At 31.7% G+C, this 19,767-nt stretch overlaps 1 protein-coding gene across 1 annotated transcript; it reads right to left on the reverse strand.

Moving 5' to 3' along the window:
• Positions 1-922: 922 nt before the first annotated feature.
• On the reverse strand, positions 923-15,731 carry LOC139490749 (T-complex protein 1 subunit beta-like). The gene is made up of 16 exons (XM_071277718.1): positions 15,558-15,731; positions 14,541-14,618; positions 12,245-12,310; positions 11,491-11,593; positions 11,144-11,220; positions 10,674-10,786; positions 10,117-10,243; positions 9,706-9,781; positions 7,539-7,639; positions 6,502-6,629; positions 6,250-6,353; positions 5,825-5,932; positions 5,274-5,414; positions 4,225-4,328; positions 3,464-3,563; positions 923-1,190 (listed from the first exon to the last, which is right to left on the reverse strand). The coding sequence occupies exons 2-16, from the start codon at positions 14,616-14,618 to the stop codon at positions 1,018-1,020; spliced, it is 1,599 nt and encodes a 532-aa protein (XP_071133819.1). The 5' UTR covers positions 15,558-15,731; the 3' UTR covers positions 923-1,017.
• Between the last annotated feature and the right edge of the window lie 4,036 nt (positions 15,732-19,767).

The following is a 19,767-nucleotide window of genomic DNA, read 5'->3' on the forward strand; positions in this document are numbered from 1 at the left end:
GGAATCACCAGTTTAGTAGTCAGTACTACTGTGTAGACATGGATTATCATTAATATGATCATAATCATAAGTTACCTGTTTACCAAATTTTGAACTTTTCAAAGTACCAAGGATTTTCTTTCCCAGGAATAGACGACCATACTTGTAATTCCAGGGTCCTCAATTATCCCCAACTTCATATTCCATTCTGCCTTTATAACTTTTTTTCAAGCTTTACTGATGAGTTTTTTGCAGAAGAAACTTGTCTGGTGTACGAAATTTGAATCCTTATATATATAAGTTTTTTTTATTGATCTATAACACATAATTACCAAGAAATAGATCTAATCCTGACAACTTAACCTGTCCATAGACATGCTAAATTAAGGTCAAGGCAAAATGTGCCGGTAAACCATGAATTCCAATGTTCAATGAATTACAAATTATGTATAGGCTTCTACGTAGAATTGGCCAAAACCATGAAATCCAATATTCATGGAAATGTAATTCTTTCTCAATCCAGAAAATAAATGAACTTACAGTATTTAAGAAAAACAAGAATGTGTCCTCAGTACACGAATGCCCCACTCGCACTATCATTTTCCATGTTCAGTGGACCGTGAAATTGGGGTAAAAACTCTAATTTGGCATTAAAATTAGAAAGATCATATCATAGGGGACATGTGTACTAAGTTTGAAGTCGATTGGACTTAAACTTCATCAAAAACTACCTTGACCAAAAACTTTAACCTGAAGCGGGACAGACGGACGGACGAACGGACAGACGGACGGACGGACGGACGCACAGACCAGAAAACATAATGCCCCTCTACTATCGTAGGTGGGGCATAATAATAATCTTCCATTGACAAAATTTTTAAAATGCGACTGCAATTTGCTGTTTTGCATTTTATAACGAACAGACAATATGATCAACAATACAATGATGTTATTTTTTTATTAATTTTGTTCATCGACAGCTGAATAATTTATGTAAGTAGAAAAAAATGTCACACAATGAATATAAAGTCTGATTTGTTAACAGTGCCTATCGTCCCTTTGTCTGGGTCGAGGTGCTGCTTTGACAATATCATCAACACGAAGGATCATCTCTGCAGCTTCTGAACCACTCATGATGACCTGTCTTTTTACTTGGAAAGATTCTGTAATGCCGTTGATTTCCATGTCATCTACCTTTCCTTCATCCATATCTGTAATAATATCAGAGGTCAGATTTAGTCATATAATAGGACTCACGGCGACCAGATATTTTTTGTAATTATCAAGAGATTTTTGTCAGGTTTACTATATAAATAATGTATATACAGAAATACAGGGTTTCCCCTGGGTCAATCATTTTTTTCGCCACCTCTTTCGTCAAAACAATAATTTTTTCGGCACTTTATTATTTTTTTCGCCAAGTAACATAAATATATTTTTCGTTTAAAATTTACCTTTTATTCTACCCCCTCCCCCTCCCTTAAATAAGATGCCCCAATGTGTCTATGATTATTCTCTCAAACTTATTTTAGAGTCTACATTTTAATTAATAAACACTTAACATTTACTTTAAAACAAACTTGAAAGGGAAAAATATTCATTGTATTTTAGACAACTTTTCTAAATGAGGGGGCCACTATTCTTTTATCAAAAAAGAAGATATAAGTCCTGGAATATAACAAAATTAATGAACATGTTTTGATCATATAAAACCAGTGTAGATCGTAGGGAAATTTTCTTTAAAACAAATATTGATATGGCCTTTTGTGCTAAGAAGTGGTTTTTACAACAAAACAGAAGCTTTTATCACATGAAATTGATCCCTCATTTCATGTGTGGTCATTCCATTGAAGGGTTACTCTCATTCCAGGGGTTGTTCCCAACCTTTTTGATAGATTTCTTCATAACGACAGTTTTCTTTTCTTGACCATCGTAAATGAAAAAGTTGAGACGTAAAACTATGCTTGAAACACGTGTGTCATTCAAACGACTTCAAAGTAGTCTCCCTAATCAATTACCTATATTAAAGTCAAAGGATAATTAAAATTTAAATCAGAGATTTTTCTTGCTTTTGAACATTTTTCTTCACAGCAACAGCTTTCTTTTCTAAACTATCTTTTAAAGGAGAGGAGACGTCAAAAGTGTGCTTCAAACACGTGCGTCGCAAAGTGGTAAATAAATTCTGTATAAGTCATTTAGCGGAAGCCATTTAACCATATCATTTTGTCAAACAATTCAATCAACACCTTTATTAATTCTCGACTAGGAGTCGAGATAAGAATTGAACGATGGACAGATAGTGCGTGAATTTTTCTTGCTTCCTGATTGGAAGATATTACAAGACGTGAATAATCAAAGTTTATTGATTGGTTAGGACAATCCAAACCAAGTAAATGTCCTTCAATCCCGTAGAGTATCGGATTTGTCCTCTCTATTTTAGCAATTAGATTTTACACAGGTAACCTTTATCTATAAATAGTCGAATCTTCTGGAGTAAACAACAACGTTAAACGATAATAATTCATAGCGTGTGACCTCACGTGTGTGGTAAAATTTGCTGATTGATGCACGTGGCTATTCTAGTAAATGAATTAATCTACAAAGCGAGAGCACTTTCCATTTTCATCAGCTAAGAGTCGGATAGCCTTTTTGAAAGGCTAACGCTTGTTAGTTCTTTGTTGTCGATAGCTATAAAATGCAATCAGCTGATTATTGATTTTCTGTCCAAATCTTAATGAGGTCAAGGTGAATTCCGAGTATTGTCTGATCGGGTAAATTCCGAGAAACTCGAAAAAAGTAAATAAACAAGATGAAGGAAAATAAATCGTTATATATATTTCTTTCGCCAAATTCTTTAGCAAATGAGGAATTTTTATCGCCACAATTATTATTTTTTTGCAAATTGCGAAAATGGCGACCGCCAGCGGAAACCCTGCAGAAATAAATGCACACATTCTTTTTTAAGAGTCCATGAACTTTGTAAAAAAAGTGAAATCTAATTAATGTAACTGCAAAAGTTTCATAATGGAAAATCAAAAGTTTTTATTATTGCCAACCTGATACTGTCCCATTTTTATCATTAGAATAAACATGGTTATCATTTCTAAATTTACAGTATAAACAATCAGACAATTGGTTTAAGACCTCAAAGACGAAATAATATTTAAGGAATGACTGTAATATTTTTTCTGTCTATGAAGAAATAACATAAAAAATTTGGTGCACACTGAATAACGCGCGTAGCGGGTTATTTAACAGTGTGCACCACATTTTTTATGTTATTTCGAATAGACAGAAAAAATATTACAGTCATTTCTTATAATTTAATTCTAAATTCCATTTTAAACCATAGAAAACCATGAAAAAACGTTGATGACGTCACAGTCACATGACTAAATTATGTCTATGGGCTCATAACAAAATAACGTCAGCCAATCAGAAGACGCGTTACATCCAAAATTATATTATTACACTTTGAACTTACTTATTCCCATGGTGTGTTTCTTCTGTGTATGACAAGCTCTAAGTTCTGAGATTAACTGGGCTGTATCATAACCAGCATTGTCTATCATGATGGATGGAAGCTATAAATAGAAATGAGATAATTAATTATCAATATGAATAAATTTTAACTTATAAAATTGAAAACACTTGTTTATTACCAGAAATTGAAAAGTAGACATTTTCTTATCACAGAATTCTGCTAAGTGATTGATACTGCATCTTTTTACAACTTCAATCATAAGAAAAAAGATAATTTATGGGTGAACTATTGAAATAATAAACAACCCTCAAAAATCTTTTTCACCCTAGATTCTTATTGCTAACACTTCAAACCATCTTTATGAAATTAACACCAAATACCTAATGACATCTAATGTCTAGGTCAGTAAGTATTCAAACTTCAAATGTTAGTTTTGGTTAGCTTTAACCTCATACAAGATATACAGACTCACAGACTGGAAAATATCATGACCTCCATTACTGAAGGTCTTGCACAAAATGTATTAGCTTCTTAGGCATTGTTTTACATTTGTCATTTCTGGGCCTTTAATGTTTGACTATAATGTATGAATGTTGCTCCTTGTTGAAGGACATACGGTGACCTTTAGTTGTTAATTCCTGTGTCATTTTGTCTCTTGTGAAGAGCTGTCCATTGGCAATCATATCACATCTTCTGTTGTATATTGTTCATTAATGGAATTTGCTGAAGATTAGTCTAATACAGTAATTCTAACTATTTACCTGTCTTAGAGCTTTAGCATATGCTTCCATAGCAACAGCTTCTTTACCAGGTGTTCTTGCTGCTAATCTGGATACAGCATCGGCCATCAACATTTCTGAACTTCCTAGAATCAATTAAAGTACAGCATTAACAACTAGTATCACAGTACTTAGATTGCACCTAATATCAATTTTTATCTATTTTACCTAAAATTAATTTTTCTTAGAGACTAAACCAATCATTATTTGTCATTATGCACATCTACAACATAGATAAATATATCTAAAAGTATATAAAATGGTTACATTAAAATCATTAAGTATTCAGAATCGTAGAAAGCTTGAAAATCAGTTCAAACTCATTTTCCTGAGATTCATAATGGATTAAAAATCTAATTTGAGGAAATGTATCGTACCCAAGAATAAGTCCCAATCCACTATATTTATAAATATGTTTAAACAAAAAGTCAATAGTACACTGATGCCCTCCTTGCACTATCGTTTCTATGCTAAGTGGACCGTGAAATTGGGGTAAAAACTCTAATTTGGCATTAAAATTAGAAAGATCATATCATAGGGAACATGTGTACTAAGTTTCAAGTTGATTTGACTTCAACTTCATCAAAAAATACCTTGCCCAAAAACTTTAACCTGAAAGACCAACAAGTTCAACCTGAAGCAGAATAGACAGACAAAGGAACGAACAAACAAATGGACTGAAAAACATAATGCCAATAAATGGGGCATAAAAAGATAAAGCTACAAAATATTAACAGAATGGAAATGTTTATCTGTTTCTTCAATAAACCTATGTTTGTCTGTTTCTTCAATAAACCTAAGTGGAAAACTGTCAATATAGGTGTTACTAGGGTACCCTCACGTTACACAACAAATGACATTAAATAAGGCCCAGTCAACTTGAGAAGGATTTATCTCAAAAGCTATTCAAGATGCTTGTATCATATATATATCTACCAAATTTCTTTTCCTATTTAATCACAAACATTTTAAAAATCACATCAACAGCTTGCAGTTATGATAATATGAAAATGAATGGACTAAAATATTACCTCCACCAAAAACTGTCTTGGTTTCCTTGACTGTCTGAGTAAGAACACACAGGGCATCATGAATAGATCTGTCAGCTTCATCTAAGATTTGTTTTGTTGCTCCTCGTAAAATTATAGTACAGGCTTCTCCAAGTTTTACACCTGAAATATCATATTATACAAATATCACGTCTCATCACTCAGTCCATTAAACATAACACATCCCCTTGTACTTGACATAGTGACTTCCTGCAACAATTGTTTACATTTTTTTATACTAAATTGTATAAGCTGTCAAACTGCATGTAATGTTAATTTACAAAGACAAAGTGCTTGTTCTAAATCAGGAATAAATAGTGATTTTACTCCAATATGAACATTTGATACATACATAGATTTTTGTTTTATTCACTTAATATTTCCTTTTAGTAATTGGATCTACTTGAACTAAGGAGTCGACATGTAAGGTGCCTTGATGGAAGTAAAAAGCTCTGAGGTTGAATTTACATGTAGAAACACAAATTTTCCAAGTATCAATAATTTTGTGAACAATAACATGGGGTATGACATACCTGAGAATTTGATCAGCTTATCTTCACCAATCATAATTTCTTCAATCAAATCACAGTGACCCAATTTGATTAAATCTGGTGCATCAAATGTTGAACAGATTTCTCCACCTAAAATAAATGTTGAAAATTTATATACACAATAACTGTATATGATTGTTCCTTGCAACCCAAAATTTTGTAAATTTTCATGAATGTTTTAAAAAAGTTTATGTAATATCAAATAATGACCAAAAATGTCCAACAAAAAAAAGTTCATATTACCAAGTGTTCAGTTTTCATAAGTTGAAAAATTGCAGTATATCACTTCTGTGTTTTAATTCTGATTTCAACGTGCTTACAAGTGAACATATTTCTTGTAAAAGAGTTAGAATACAGTAGCAGTTTATGATGTTGATTTTCACCCAATGGAAATAAGATGTAAGTACCTGTAACTAAAGCTAATCTTTCAACTCCTTCAAAGTCAGCATGCTCTATAGACATAACTCCATTGTCTGAAAACAGCTGTTCTGGATAGTTGTATATCAATTGTCTACAAAACAAAATCATATTACAGATAATGCTTAGAATCTTGTATCTATATATATAAATATGTTATGGTGCCATTGTGTTTATATTTTTAATTCATTAATATTTGATGTATACCTTTTGTTGATTTTGTGAATAAAGGGATTATTTACCTGTTAATGAATACATTACATCCTACTTTACAGATCTTATTCACTTTGTCCTTCATCTTTTCTTTTTCTGCTAATTCCAATTCTGCTACTTTAGAAACAGCATCTACCTTTACTTTAGATCCAAATATCTAAGGAAATTAGAACATTTTTATTATTCAGACCAGTATTAATAATAGTTTTATTGTTAATAAAAAGATAAACCGATTATTTTATTTTACATCTGTGAATTTTCTTCATGCATTTTCAGTGGCTTAGAATTAGTTATGTTACATCAAAATCATGCTTTAATTAGTTTTTAACATACAAGCTATAAAATTCAAACAGGAAAACAGCAAATTAATATCAATAATTTAATTTGAGTTGTCTCCCTTCTCACATGTTTTCATAACCCGACTAGTAACAGTTTATTGTAGTCAATTTTTGTGTTCATGGTTATCAGGAAGCCTATGACGAGCCTATTGAGATTTGATGGATTAGCAGGTGTAGTGAAATAATTCAGTCAACCAAAGCTCATCTCAAGGGGAGACTACTCTAACTTCCACAAGATAAACTTATTTTGTGTATCAGGTTGATTTGATCATACAATGTACCTCTATTTAATGTTACATTGTCATTTTTTCGCATTGCTTTTTTTTTTACGTTATTAAAACACTGTGTTTCCGACTATGCAAGCAAAATCTATGACTTTTTTGTTTCAACACTCCATGTTTCATACCAACTGAAGTGTTATATCTTTGAAAGCTTCTCATGGCATGATAACTAGGAAAATCATTTTTATGACTTGTCAATTGAATTTAATTGAGCAGGAAATAGTTAAATAACAAAAATATCTAACCATCTAATAAAGGGTTATACAAACAAATTTATTGATGGTCAGATAAAAGGAAATGTGTGAATAAGCTCGATTTATTTTTGCGTTCTTAATAAATTTGTAATTCAATGAGAAAGAAAGTATCTACAAAAATAATTTGGTTCACAATATCAAACATAAACAGAACTGACGACTCATAATTACACAGATCAATTGTAATTCTTACCTTTATTTTATCACTATCCATGGGTGTGTTAGCTACTAATATTTTACAGTTTTCTAATCTTTTAGGTTGTCCGACACCTATTTTCTTTTCTAACAAAAATCCTGAAACAAATAAACTAGAGGCTCTAAAGAGCCTGTGTCGCTCACCTTGGTTTTTGTGAATATTAAACAAAGGACGTAGATGGATTCATGACAAAATTGTGTTTTGGTGATGGTGATGTGTTTGTTCATCTTACTTTACTGAACATTCTAGCTGCTTACAATTATCTCTATCTATAATTAACTTGGCCCAGTAGTTTCAGAGAAGATTTTATTAAAAGATTACTAAGATTTACGAAAAAATGGTTAAAACTTGACTATAAAGGGCAATAACTCTTAAAGGGGTCAACTGAGTTATAAGCCAAAAACTGAATTTTACCCCTATGTTCTATTTTTAACCGTGGCGGCCATCATGGTTAGTTGACCGGGTCACGCCACACATTTTTAAAACTAGATACCCAAATGATGATTGTGGCCAAGTTTGGTTTAATTTGGCCTCGTAGTATCAGAGGAGAAGATTTTTGTAAAAGATAACTAAGATTTACAAAAAATTGTTAAAAATTGACTATAAAGGGCAATAACTCCTAAAGGGGTCAACTGACCATTTCGGTCATGTTAACTTATTTGTAGATCTTAATTTGCTGAACATTATTGCTGTTTACAGTTTATCTCTATCTATAATAATATTCAAGATAATAACCAAAAACAGCAAAATTTCCTTGAAATTGCCAATTCAGGGGCAGCAACCCAACAACGGGTTGTCCGATTCACCTGAAAAATTCAGGGCAGATAGATCTTGACCTGATGAATAATTTTACTCTGTCAGATTTGCTCTAAATGCTTTGGTTTTTGAGTTATAAGCCAAAAACTGCATTTTACCCCTATGTTCTATTTTTAGTTGTGGCGGCCATCTTGGGTGGTTGGCCGGGTCACGCCACACATTTTTAAAACTAGATACCCCAATGATAGTTGTGGCCAAGTTTGGTTTAATTTGGCCAAGTTGTTTCAGAGGAGAAGATTTTTGTAAAAGATTACTAAGATCTACAAAAAATGGTTAAAAATTGACTATAAAGGGCAATAACTCCTAAAGGGGTCATTTGACCATTTCGGTCATGTTAACTTATTTGTAGATCTTACTTTGCTGAACATTATTGCTGTTTACAGTTTATCTCTATCTATAATAATATTCAAGATAATAACCAAAAACAGCAAAATTTCCTTAAAATTACCAATTTAGGGGCAGCAACCCAACAACGGGTTGTCTGATTCATCTGAAAATTTCAGGGCAGATAGATCTTGACCTGATGAACATTTTAACCCCACGTCAGATTTGCTCTAAATGCTTTGGTTTTTGAGTTATAAGCCAAAAACTGCATTTTACCCCTATGTTCTATTTTTAGCCGTGGCGGCCATCTTGGTTGGTTGGCGGGGTCACGCCACACAATTTTTAAACTAGATACCCCAATGATGATTATGGCCAAGTTTGGATTAATTTGGCCCAGCAGTTTCAGAGGAGAAGATTTTTGTAAAAGTTAACGACGACGGACGCAGGACGACGGACGACGATGACGGACGCCGGACGCCAAGTGATGAGAAAAGCTCACTTGGCCCTTTGGGCCAGGTGAGCTAAAAAGCAAGGTCAATATTGAAACTAAATTAATTCAACATCTTTTGGTTATTTTTGTTATTGGGAAAATGTTTCATTGACATACACCCAACCTCCCCTTTTATGTCTAGTCTAAAATTCAGACTAGGAATAAAAGACCTCAATACTCAATTGTTGTTATCCTACCCCCACACCAAAATGACATTTTTTCTGATATATTACTACTAAAAAAAGGATAAATTGACATCTGGTAATAAATATCCTGTGTCCTGTTTTTGTTTCAAAAGGAAAGGAGACACCCAAGAGATATTCAATTTTGTTGTTTGAATTCTGTCTCATTGACAGTTACTCCCCAAATCACTTGTAATTCATATCAATATAGTAAGGGAGGTTGTGTTTTTTTTTTGGGGGGGGGGATTATCAATCATAGACTTTTGAAAAAACACAAACATTAACCAACTTCACAATTTCTAATTTGCCGAAATAGCTGCATGTATCAATAAGAAACAGGGGTAAAACATACCTTCATCTAAATATGAGTCTTGTAAACCACCTCCAAGTATTTTGATCAACTGTATAGCATCTAAATTTCCACTTCCCTAGAAAACAGAGAAAATTGTTACATTTTCAGTCAATTACTAAATAGTGATAAATTTATAAAATCCAAAATATTTCCTAAACCACATGAAAGAAATGAAATGATAAAAACTATGCTTAAAGAAAAGAGTAACATTTGGTCAGAAAGTAAAACATTGAAAGTTTAAGGAGACTTCATTTTGCAGTTATAGATAGTCTTTTGATAACAAATGTAATCTCTTTAAACTTTTAGTTTAAGGAGGCATTCTGAAAAGTTGAAGCCAATAAAGTAATAACAAAACATTCCTAGTACTTTTTAATTGTTCACTATATATTTTCATTATAAAAAGTCTTTTACCTTTAATCTAAGTACAGCATCAACACAGAGATTTGAAAAGTGGTCCTTGTATTGTGTCAATATTTTTGAACTAAGTGTGGTCCTAGCTATGTTCATTAAATCTTTCTTAAATTTCTTTTCATCTTTTCTGGAAAGAAAACATGGTAGACATTAATCATACAGTTCTTCAAAACATTAAAGTCATGGCTGTATGAGAATATGACATATTTATTACAACATTTATGTAATCAATGGTTATAGATATAAAAAGATGTGGTATGAGTGCCAATGAGACAACTCTACATCCAAGTCCTAATTTATAAAAGTAAACCATTATAAGTCAAAGTACGGTCTTCAAAACTGAGCCAAGTATGTATTTATATTTTACACAAACTAATGCTTTTCTAAAATTTACTTTCTTCCTGGTCTTTTTAAAGGACCACAACCTTGTGTATTTTCTAGCAAAAAGGAATATTTCCTTTAGAAGAAAAAAATCAGTTTCATGTAGCTCTGCATAATTAAATTTCTTTTAAATTTGAAAAAAAATATATAAATATTAAATTTAATTTGTAAATTACCCATGATCTCTTGCAAATTCTGTTAGAGCCTTTCTAGCTTCATCTGTAGCTAACCTCCAACCAGCAATAATTGTCTGTGGGTGAATTTTCTGGGAAATCAGTTGTTCAGCTTCCTATAAATTACAATCAAATGTTAAACCATTGAGCAGAGCATAAGATAAGTGTTGTATCTAATATATAAAACATTTAAAAGATCTGGATTGTTCAGGTAATCTATGGATCTTAAAAGCAAACAAATTTTTGAAAGATAAATAAGACAGAGATAAATGGACAGACAGGACGCAAGCTGTCATCTGGGTGCTAGTATTATTATATGAAATTTTCATTGTTTTATGTGTCACTTGTTGGTTATACTATAAAAGTATAATAAAAATAATACTTTTTGTGTGAACTTTTTCTTTTTTGTTCGAAATCTGTATGATCCATGTGATTGAACATTTGAGATAATAATCAAACATGTCAACACTTACTTTTAAAAGTTCACAAGCAAACACGACAACAGAGGTGGTACCATCTCCTACTTCATCATCCTGTACTTTGGATATATCTACAAAGTGAAAAACATGCTTGATGTTATATAAGATATGGTTCTTTCAATGGCAACCACTTTCAACTTAATTTTATACAAAAAAAAAAAGGCATTTACAAAATACATGCATATATCTACATGTTTATGTATATTTAAACTGTTACTTACCAACCAAATATTTAGCATCAGATATATTTGCACTAAAGGATTTCAATATGACTGTTCACTTATATATCGAAAGCAAAAAGGACAGTCTACACTTACAGATATTGGTATGTTTGTACTTACCAACCAATACTTTGGCTGCAGGAAGATCTACACCAATGGATTTCAGTATGGTTGCACCATCATTTGTTACTTGGATACCCTCACCACTTTGCAGAATCTTGTCCTGTAATTATTTCATAAATAGAATATATTGTATATTAATTGACATACTTATCAATTTCGAAGCCTTTATTCACTTTTTTTTCACTGACCAATTCCTTTACCATCAATGAGAAATAACATTTATAAAGAGCCTGCCAGCATGTATAGTCCATATTTTATTTATTTTGTATTTACATAGTCTCATAGATCAAATTTATTTGTTCAGTGTATGTTCACTTGGATTGATATGTCTTTTGATTGAGTTAAGCCATTTCAATTGATATTTTAAAGTGTGTCTTTCTATGTTGTGATGTAACACTATAGTTTCTGGTAAAGGTGAAGGTTGGTACCTATTTCAACGTTTAAACCCGATGCAATGGTTTGCACCTGTCCCAAGTCAGGAAGCTGATTTTCAGTAGTTGTCATTTGTTGATGTGGTTCAGAAGTGTTTCTGGTTTATTGAATAGATTAGACTGTTGGTTTTCAATGGCCATTTACTAGTCATTTTTGGGACCCTTTATAGCTTGCTGTTCAGTTTGAACTAAGACTTCGTGTTAAAGACCTATAATGGTTTTCTTTCACAAATTGTGACTTGGATGGAGAGTTGTCTCATTGGCACTCATACCACATCTTCTTACATCTATATACATAGTAAAAGTCTTTAATTATTTACCATTCCTTTTGGACCTAATGTACTCTTGACAAGATCACCAATAGCAATGGCTCCAACAAATGATGACTACAAAAAATAAATCTTCATTAAATACACCCAAGTAAACAATTTCTACAAATAAAGTTCTATTTAAGGTATACAAGTAATACTTTACAAGGAGGCCTAAGTTTCAGAGTGGTATAAGTAGTGGAATTACTGTACAACTAGCCTGTCAAAAGTGTGATTGTGAGTTCAATTTCCAGCATGTGGCAGGTGGCCTTGACTCCAATCTTTATTGACTATGATTGTCAGTTTTCCCACTGAAAATTGTGCATCCCTCAGCGCACTCTGGCGTCCTCCACCAATAAAAACTGACTGCCACAAAATAGAACAAAAGTGTTAAAAGACTAAGTGGAGTTAAACACCAATCAATCATACTTTAAATCATCCAGTGGTCTTAGGTTGATGACAAACTCATTTGCAATAATATGGGGACGAAGTCCCCTATTACAGTAGAAAAATCAATAAAAAAAATTTGAAGACAGGAAAATTTCTCGCGAGAAATTTTCATTTTACTAATGAACTCAAAATTGTGAACTTTTTTTTGGTCACTTTTTTTAATTCCCGCATTTGCGCATAACGCAGAAATCTACTTCCTTCTTCCGGTCTTGGTGTCATGCAACTATTGAGTAGTCTAGAAAATATATAGAAACTCAAGGAATACAACATCAATTTCATTTTTAATAATTCTTTTGTCTTTGATATGAATAAACCTGATGATCGCGTTTCTTTGTTTACATTGAACATGTCGTCATAACTTAAATAACGTCACAAGTAAATCCTTAACAACAGAACCAAAATCGGTATTTCCATTTTGAAATTAAAATATGTTGGAATTTAAAAAAAATAATTCATACAGACTTCGTCTCCTTTCACAGGTAATGCCTACCTCATATTACCACAATTGCTGATCTGATTTTTTCAAAATATTTTGAGGTGTATTTTGATGTGTCTATCAAGAACCAAAAATTCAATTACAAAATACAGTCAAGGGTCCAACTTAAATAAGTTATCAGAGAAAAATAACATGCATGTGTTATTACAGAAACTTTCATGACTTGTCTACTCTTTTTTCCTTAATCTGTAATAACTCTTTTTTCCTTAATCTGTAATAACATGTTTGTTATCAGTTAAATATATTTTATCTTTAATGGGCACTTGAGAATTCTTAAAACTTTGCGCAGTAGCTTAATATATTACCTTGATAACTAATTTTCTAATTCCATTTATACAATTTTGATCAACCATGGTAAATCAATGAGACAAGGCCGTTAAGGGCAAACTAAGCTGTAATAACAAGGCTTAGTTATTACAAGCATGTAACTTACTATATGAGAGTAAATGAGACACTTGGAATCTTGCGCAGTGCCTCATTAAAAGCTCTGATCATCATATTTACAATGAATTGAAATACATTGTTATGAATGTCAGAGCAAAGCCTCTAAAGAGATATAGAGAAGCTGTAATAACACCCTTTGGAATATATTTTCTGTAATAACATACATGTAGGTGTACTATGTATGATTAGTAAACTATGAGCTGGTATATCTTTGCAAAGATAAGTATACATAAAGAAAATTATATTAATAGAACTTGAGAAAAATTTTACAAAATCAAGGTTGTATATTTTCCCTTTAAAACAGGTAACATACATATATGTCATCACAGTTTTTGATAATTTAGCCCACAATAACAACATGCATGTTATTTTCTCTAATAACTTATTTAAGTTAGACCCTTGACTGATATACATGTATGTCAAAGAAAGTAGATGATTTATGTTTGCACTAAACTTAACATAAAATTTTAAACAAAAGCATAAACAAATGAATGACCATATGATATGGTAATTTTTTAAAATAATGTCTTACTTCTTTCAAGTTTTTTTAAAAAATGTAACTCTAATATTAATGACAATTATATATTTTAATATCAAAATCCTGTAGTTTTCATATGTTGAACATGCCATTAGAAAAAAATGACTTGAATTGAACTATTTAAAGTTTCAATATAAAAAATAAATGGAGATGGAAAAAAACAGGTGCTTTGAATCTGCTGAATCTTTCATTTAAGATGTGAGCTCATACAATGTTTATTGATAGACGTCATTTTTGGGTATGTCACAAACATCCATCTGTAGTATTTTCTGGCACAGGAAATGCAACCATATAAAAGTAGTGGCAGGAAGAGGGTTAATAACTTAATATTGTTAACAAGTTATCCTTTCATGGAAATTTCTCAAATAGTATGAGCTTACCAATCTAGCAGTTTCTGCCTTCTCTTCTTCAGCTCCTTGGCTGAAAATCTGTATAGGGTTCAATGCTAATGACGACATCTGCAATAAAGGTTTTCTTTCATAATAAAGTAAATTCAGTGACATACACATGTGGATGTATAATATATCAAAAATGTATGAGAGGGAGTCTGACTTTTGTCAGGACTCTGGTATCAGGTGTTTATTAGCTCAGGATTTCAGGATTGATCCTTTCGGGATCTGGGAATTCTTTTTTCAAATTTTGGGATGTCAGGATTCAAATTTCTTTAAATTCAGACCTTCAGGATTACATGTTTTTAGACAGGTATTTTGGGATCAGCACCCCTTCGATCCCCCACATCCTCATATGCATAAGCGCCATGATTTAATCATAAAGTAAAAGTATGAAAGCCTTTCAAGACATCATATTTATTTGGACTACAGAAGAGTATGATTTTTAATGTCTCATCAAGTGGTCAATACAGGTTAATTGAAATTTTCTAGGTGGACATTACCTTTACACATCAATGTCTACATGTTCTAAGGACATAAACCCATCACAATGTCAATGATAATATACGGACTTTTTTCTTTGGCATTTTAAATTCAGGTGATATGTTTTAATTGTCTATCATTAGATTATATGTTTGTGTAAACATATGAAATTGTACTAAGCTTTTTCAATGGTCACAATGCATTCTAAATATCCCAAAAACACATATAAACACATGGAGGAGTTGTAAAAAATGTTAATTTCTAATTTATTAAGGTTATGATAATGTATAATTTTGATATATTAATCTATTAGGACTATATCTTTTATCTGAACATGTTAAACTCAATCCACACCGTAAACGATAAAGTATATGCAGTAGTAACTACCTCTGACATAAAAGGGGGGTGTAAACCACATGGTTACCAAAATACCATGTGAAGTAAATAACGATATCGTTTCGTTAATAATTGGAGACTAAAATTATGATTTACGGAGATTTTTGTATGCACTAATATGTCATTTACCTTTTTTGCAGTCTTACTAAAACCTTTCTGGTCTAAAAATTGTGTCAGTAGTGTTTCTTTTCTCTAGAATGTTCCCGTTCAGACGCGTATGTACTGAAACTTTATTGACTAGTAAAGGTACACCAAACTGTAAGGAAAACAGGGCACCAGTTCTAAAAATCTAACAGAGAAAACAAAATGTCGGAAACAAATATAGGAATGTTCCGGCAAATGTTAATATTCGCGCCACGTAATATTTTAATGGTTTAAGATGAAATATAGGAGTTAGATATGGTATATATGATAGGGGCAGGGAAAAAATGGTTGCTTATATAGGGAATCATTGAAGCGTGACTGGAGCGGGCCCCCTCTTAGGTCAGTCAGTGGGCCCCCACTTATGAACATTTCTGGATCCGCCACTGACAATAATGTTACTGATAACTTCAAATATCCTGAAATATGCATAGAAATTATTTCTAAGATATAAAACCCAGAGACATATATACACATGTCTCTCGTAAAACCACAGGCTCAGAACCGTACAGTGAGTCATATTAGTAAAAAAAAAAATCTCTAATATGCTCTATGGGTTGCATAAAATATATCTGTACTATATCGATACTTTTCTGAGTTCAAAACATTTTCAGTCAATATATAAATTTTAATAATTTCCAATACTTCTAAGGTTTTTTTGTAAGTAAAAAGTCCATTAAACTTGAATTTATATGATTTTTTTAATGTCGTACAGAGGCGAACTCATATCCGCATGTCACAATCGACGGGTCCTCCCTACAATCTTAAATATGTATTTTTTTTGGCACGAAAAAAATATTCAGCCCCTAGTATCCAAATCAGTTTCAACATACTATCCACAGGAAAGTTTCATCGTGTGATGCTTATGTACTAACTTATTTAATAAAGGGTAAATGCAACACATATGTGCAAAAATGAATTGAGATGATGTGGAGGGGCAGAGTACTATACACAAGGAGTGAATATACATGTCATTGAGACCATAGCAGGCACATCTTGATTAGGGTTATCAAGGTAACAAACAACTCCCCTTGCTTGACCATGCTATAACACCACTACTAGTAAACATTTTTTTAAATAATAGTTATTTTATTATAGACATTGTATATGCATTTTTTGTTATAAAACAATGCAGTAATTTTTTTAAAAGGTAATGAAATTGTAAGGTCTTTGGAAATGCGTCTTGGGTGTATTTTCTTCTTCTATCAGTTTCTAGCGATCCATCAATTATTGAAGATTATTCGCCGGGTGTCGACTATAATCTTCTTCTTTTTTATATTTTACAAGGTAACCAGAAAAAAATAAGAAACAAAATCAAAAATAACATTTAGATAAAACTATATACACTTGATAACAATAATAGTTAGGGATAGAAAATAGGGAGGAGTGTGAGCTGATTCTGAGATCATACTCTTGAATAGCTGTATTATACTGCATGCACGACACTATGTGTTGTGGCAGATGATTCCAATCTATAACTGTACGTGGATAAAATGAATATATATTTATAACTGTTTTTAGATGTTTGTATTTGCCTAAATAAGTGTGGATTACTATATATGTCTGGTTCTATTGTCTTGTTGGATCAAAAGGTTAAATGGAGGGACTGCAACAATTTGGTGTATAATTTTGTAAAAGAAAACAAAGTCTGTATCGCAAATCTCTAATTTAAAGTGGCTACAATTTTAAGTGTGTCATCCTTTCAGTAACTGAACTGGTGTTATGGAAGCATGCTGCTCTTCGCTGAAATTTTTTAATTTGTGAAATTTGCTGTTTTTGATGTGGATCCAAAATGGTCGGACAAGCGCTTGAGTTTTAACTTTAGTTGAAGCTATTTTAAGTTTTCTACGAATAAATCCAAAAGACAGATTTCAAAATTGCTTATGATGTCATGTTATCATTATGTTTATCCCATTATAAGTTTGACTGAAAATTTAGGCTTAACTATTTTTCAGAGTCAACTTTTTCTGAAGAGTGATTGATTGTGTAATTTGTAAGTGAAGTCTTGGCGACTTTAAAAAAAGAAAAGAAATTCCTGTATTTTCTTCCATCCCCTTTCTCCCAATGAAAGAAAATGACCAGTTCATTTGGCATTAAGTTATGCACCGGCCATCGGGTTTATACAAAGATTTAAAAATTGAAATCCTTAATTGTTAATACTCAAACGATACAGAGAACATTATATAACTAATATAGTAACTTTACTATACTGAAATCAATGGTATTAAGATAGCCATAACTTATTCGTCATTTTAAAAGAAGTGTTGATATAACAAATAGTTTATCAGAATATTAAAACGAAATATGATTGTATACGTAACAACTCAAACTTCATGTTGTAATTCATTTAAAGTCAGGCTTTGACAATACATGCACCATCAGAGTCTTATAATACAACCGTGCAACCATATCTCTTTGAATTGTCAGGCACAGTCCGAATATCGTAGAACATTGAGTATATTACAATAAGAAAAAGTGCAAATGAGACACTAATATTCAACAGTAAAAAAATGTTTATGAAAAAAATTTACAGAAATGAACCAATAACAACCACCGAATTACTGTGAGACTCATGACTTTAAAAGAATGTGACGGTGTTGAACATTTTGTGAGCACTCAATCCTCTCCTTACCTCGAACAGTAACACCACAATATTATAAAAACAAACCTTAAAATCAGTTGCAAAGTTGGTTACATCAATAGATCTTTAACAAACACAAACACAAGTAACAAAAATTCAAGACACAAAGCACCGATATCAGAGGACTTTGAGTTACTAAAAGTTAGTTCAAAGCCAACTGCAACAGGTAAATAAGTCGTGTTCTCTAATGCAGAGTTTCAAATTAAATATAAAGACCTAGCTGATGCATGGGCTACTTTTTAATTAATTAAATACCAATTGCTTCAAAACTTATCAGGTTTCGCGAACAATTTGAAAAAAAATGGAAACACATTTAGCAATCATATTGAATGTTACATATTTGTAAATTGTTTATTAGATATAAGAAGATGTGGTATGAGTGCTAATGAGACAACTCTCCATATCCAAGTCATAATTTGTACTGGTAAGCCACTATATTGTTTATTTGTGCTATTTCATGTTTTAGTAGAAATCTGATATATATATATATTTTAGCGTTTCGCAGTATAACGGAAAAATACTGTCTTAAAGTTTCTATAATATTTTGTATGGGTCAATGATATATGATTCGATAGGTCAGGTGACCTAATGTTTTGTTATGTTAATTTGTTTTTCGCGGGTTCGTGAAAAAAAATGTCTAGGTGGTCATTCTAGCCGTAGACATCGTACAGTTAAAACTTCCTTTTTTGCATAAAAAAATGTTTTTTTTTATACAATCATGATCATAATGGAGAACGGCATCATTACCAAGAAACGGCTCTTGCATTGCTCCGAGCGTAGGTTTACAAACTATATATAAGTTGGTTTTTCCTGGGCGGCGAGTGTCCGTTTATGACGGGTATTCATAATATGATATTTAACATTTTGAATGTTCTTCGAAGTTAATAGATATTTATTCCTATTGTTGCCGGATGTATATTTTTTGGTTCACAAAGTTGTGTGTTAAATTACTTAGTATAGCTACTATTACTGTTTTATATATGATGTTTGCATATACTGTATATGTATATGTTAGCGGCAATAAGTGAAATTAGGCATTAAGCTTATATCCTAGGCAATAAGCTAACGCCTAGGCATTAAGTTATTGCCTGAAATTTTCAGGCATTAAGCTTATTACCTGAAATCTTATGATGATTATTCATCCTATTGCCGAACATAATTTTAGGCAATAAGTGAAATCTGGAATTAATGCATATTTGGTGATTTATTCTTGATATAAAGTACTTAATTTATTTCTAATATAACATGTGTAAATATACATTCATTTGACAGATCTTCAAATTTAGTAAGTTTATTTAGTAATTTTAGCAGTTAAAATCAGAATTTACACATACTTTTTTCATGTTTTTGTGATATTACAAAATATTAAAAAGATTTTAAAAAGTGATTGTTATAATCCAATTAAACAAGGGGGAGATTCTATAAAATAATTTAAATATTTATTTGAAAAAATTTTCACTTCACTATAGTCGAGCTGATATAAACTGTGCATCTGGAAACAAAACTGTGCATCTGGAAACGTTTTAAGGCATATGTAAAGCAAAATTTGATCCGGGT

The sequence above is a fragment of the Mytilus edulis genome, chromosome 10 (assembly GCF_963676685.1).
Source record: "Mytilus edulis chromosome 10, xbMytEdul2.2, whole genome shotgun sequence".
Lineage (NCBI taxonomy): Eukaryota > Metazoa > Mollusca > Bivalvia > Mytilida > Mytilidae > Mytilus > Mytilus edulis.

What these genes read in the sequence shown, in the direction of transcription:
- LOC139490749 (XM_071277718.1), bottom strand. Translation starts at nt 14,618, where the DNA reads ATGTCGTCATTAGCATTGAACCCTATACAGATTTTCAGCCAAGGAGCT. An exon ending in TGTAATGTATTCATTAACAG is followed by an intron (nt 6,354 to 6,501) that starts GTAAATAATCCC and finishes TTTGTTTTGTAG; the next exon opens with ACAATTGATATACAACTATC. An exon ending in ATGCTAAAGCTCTAAGACAG is followed by an intron (nt 3,564 to 4,224) that starts GTAAATAGTTAG and finishes TTCTATTTATAG; the next exon opens with CTTCCATCCATCATGATAGA.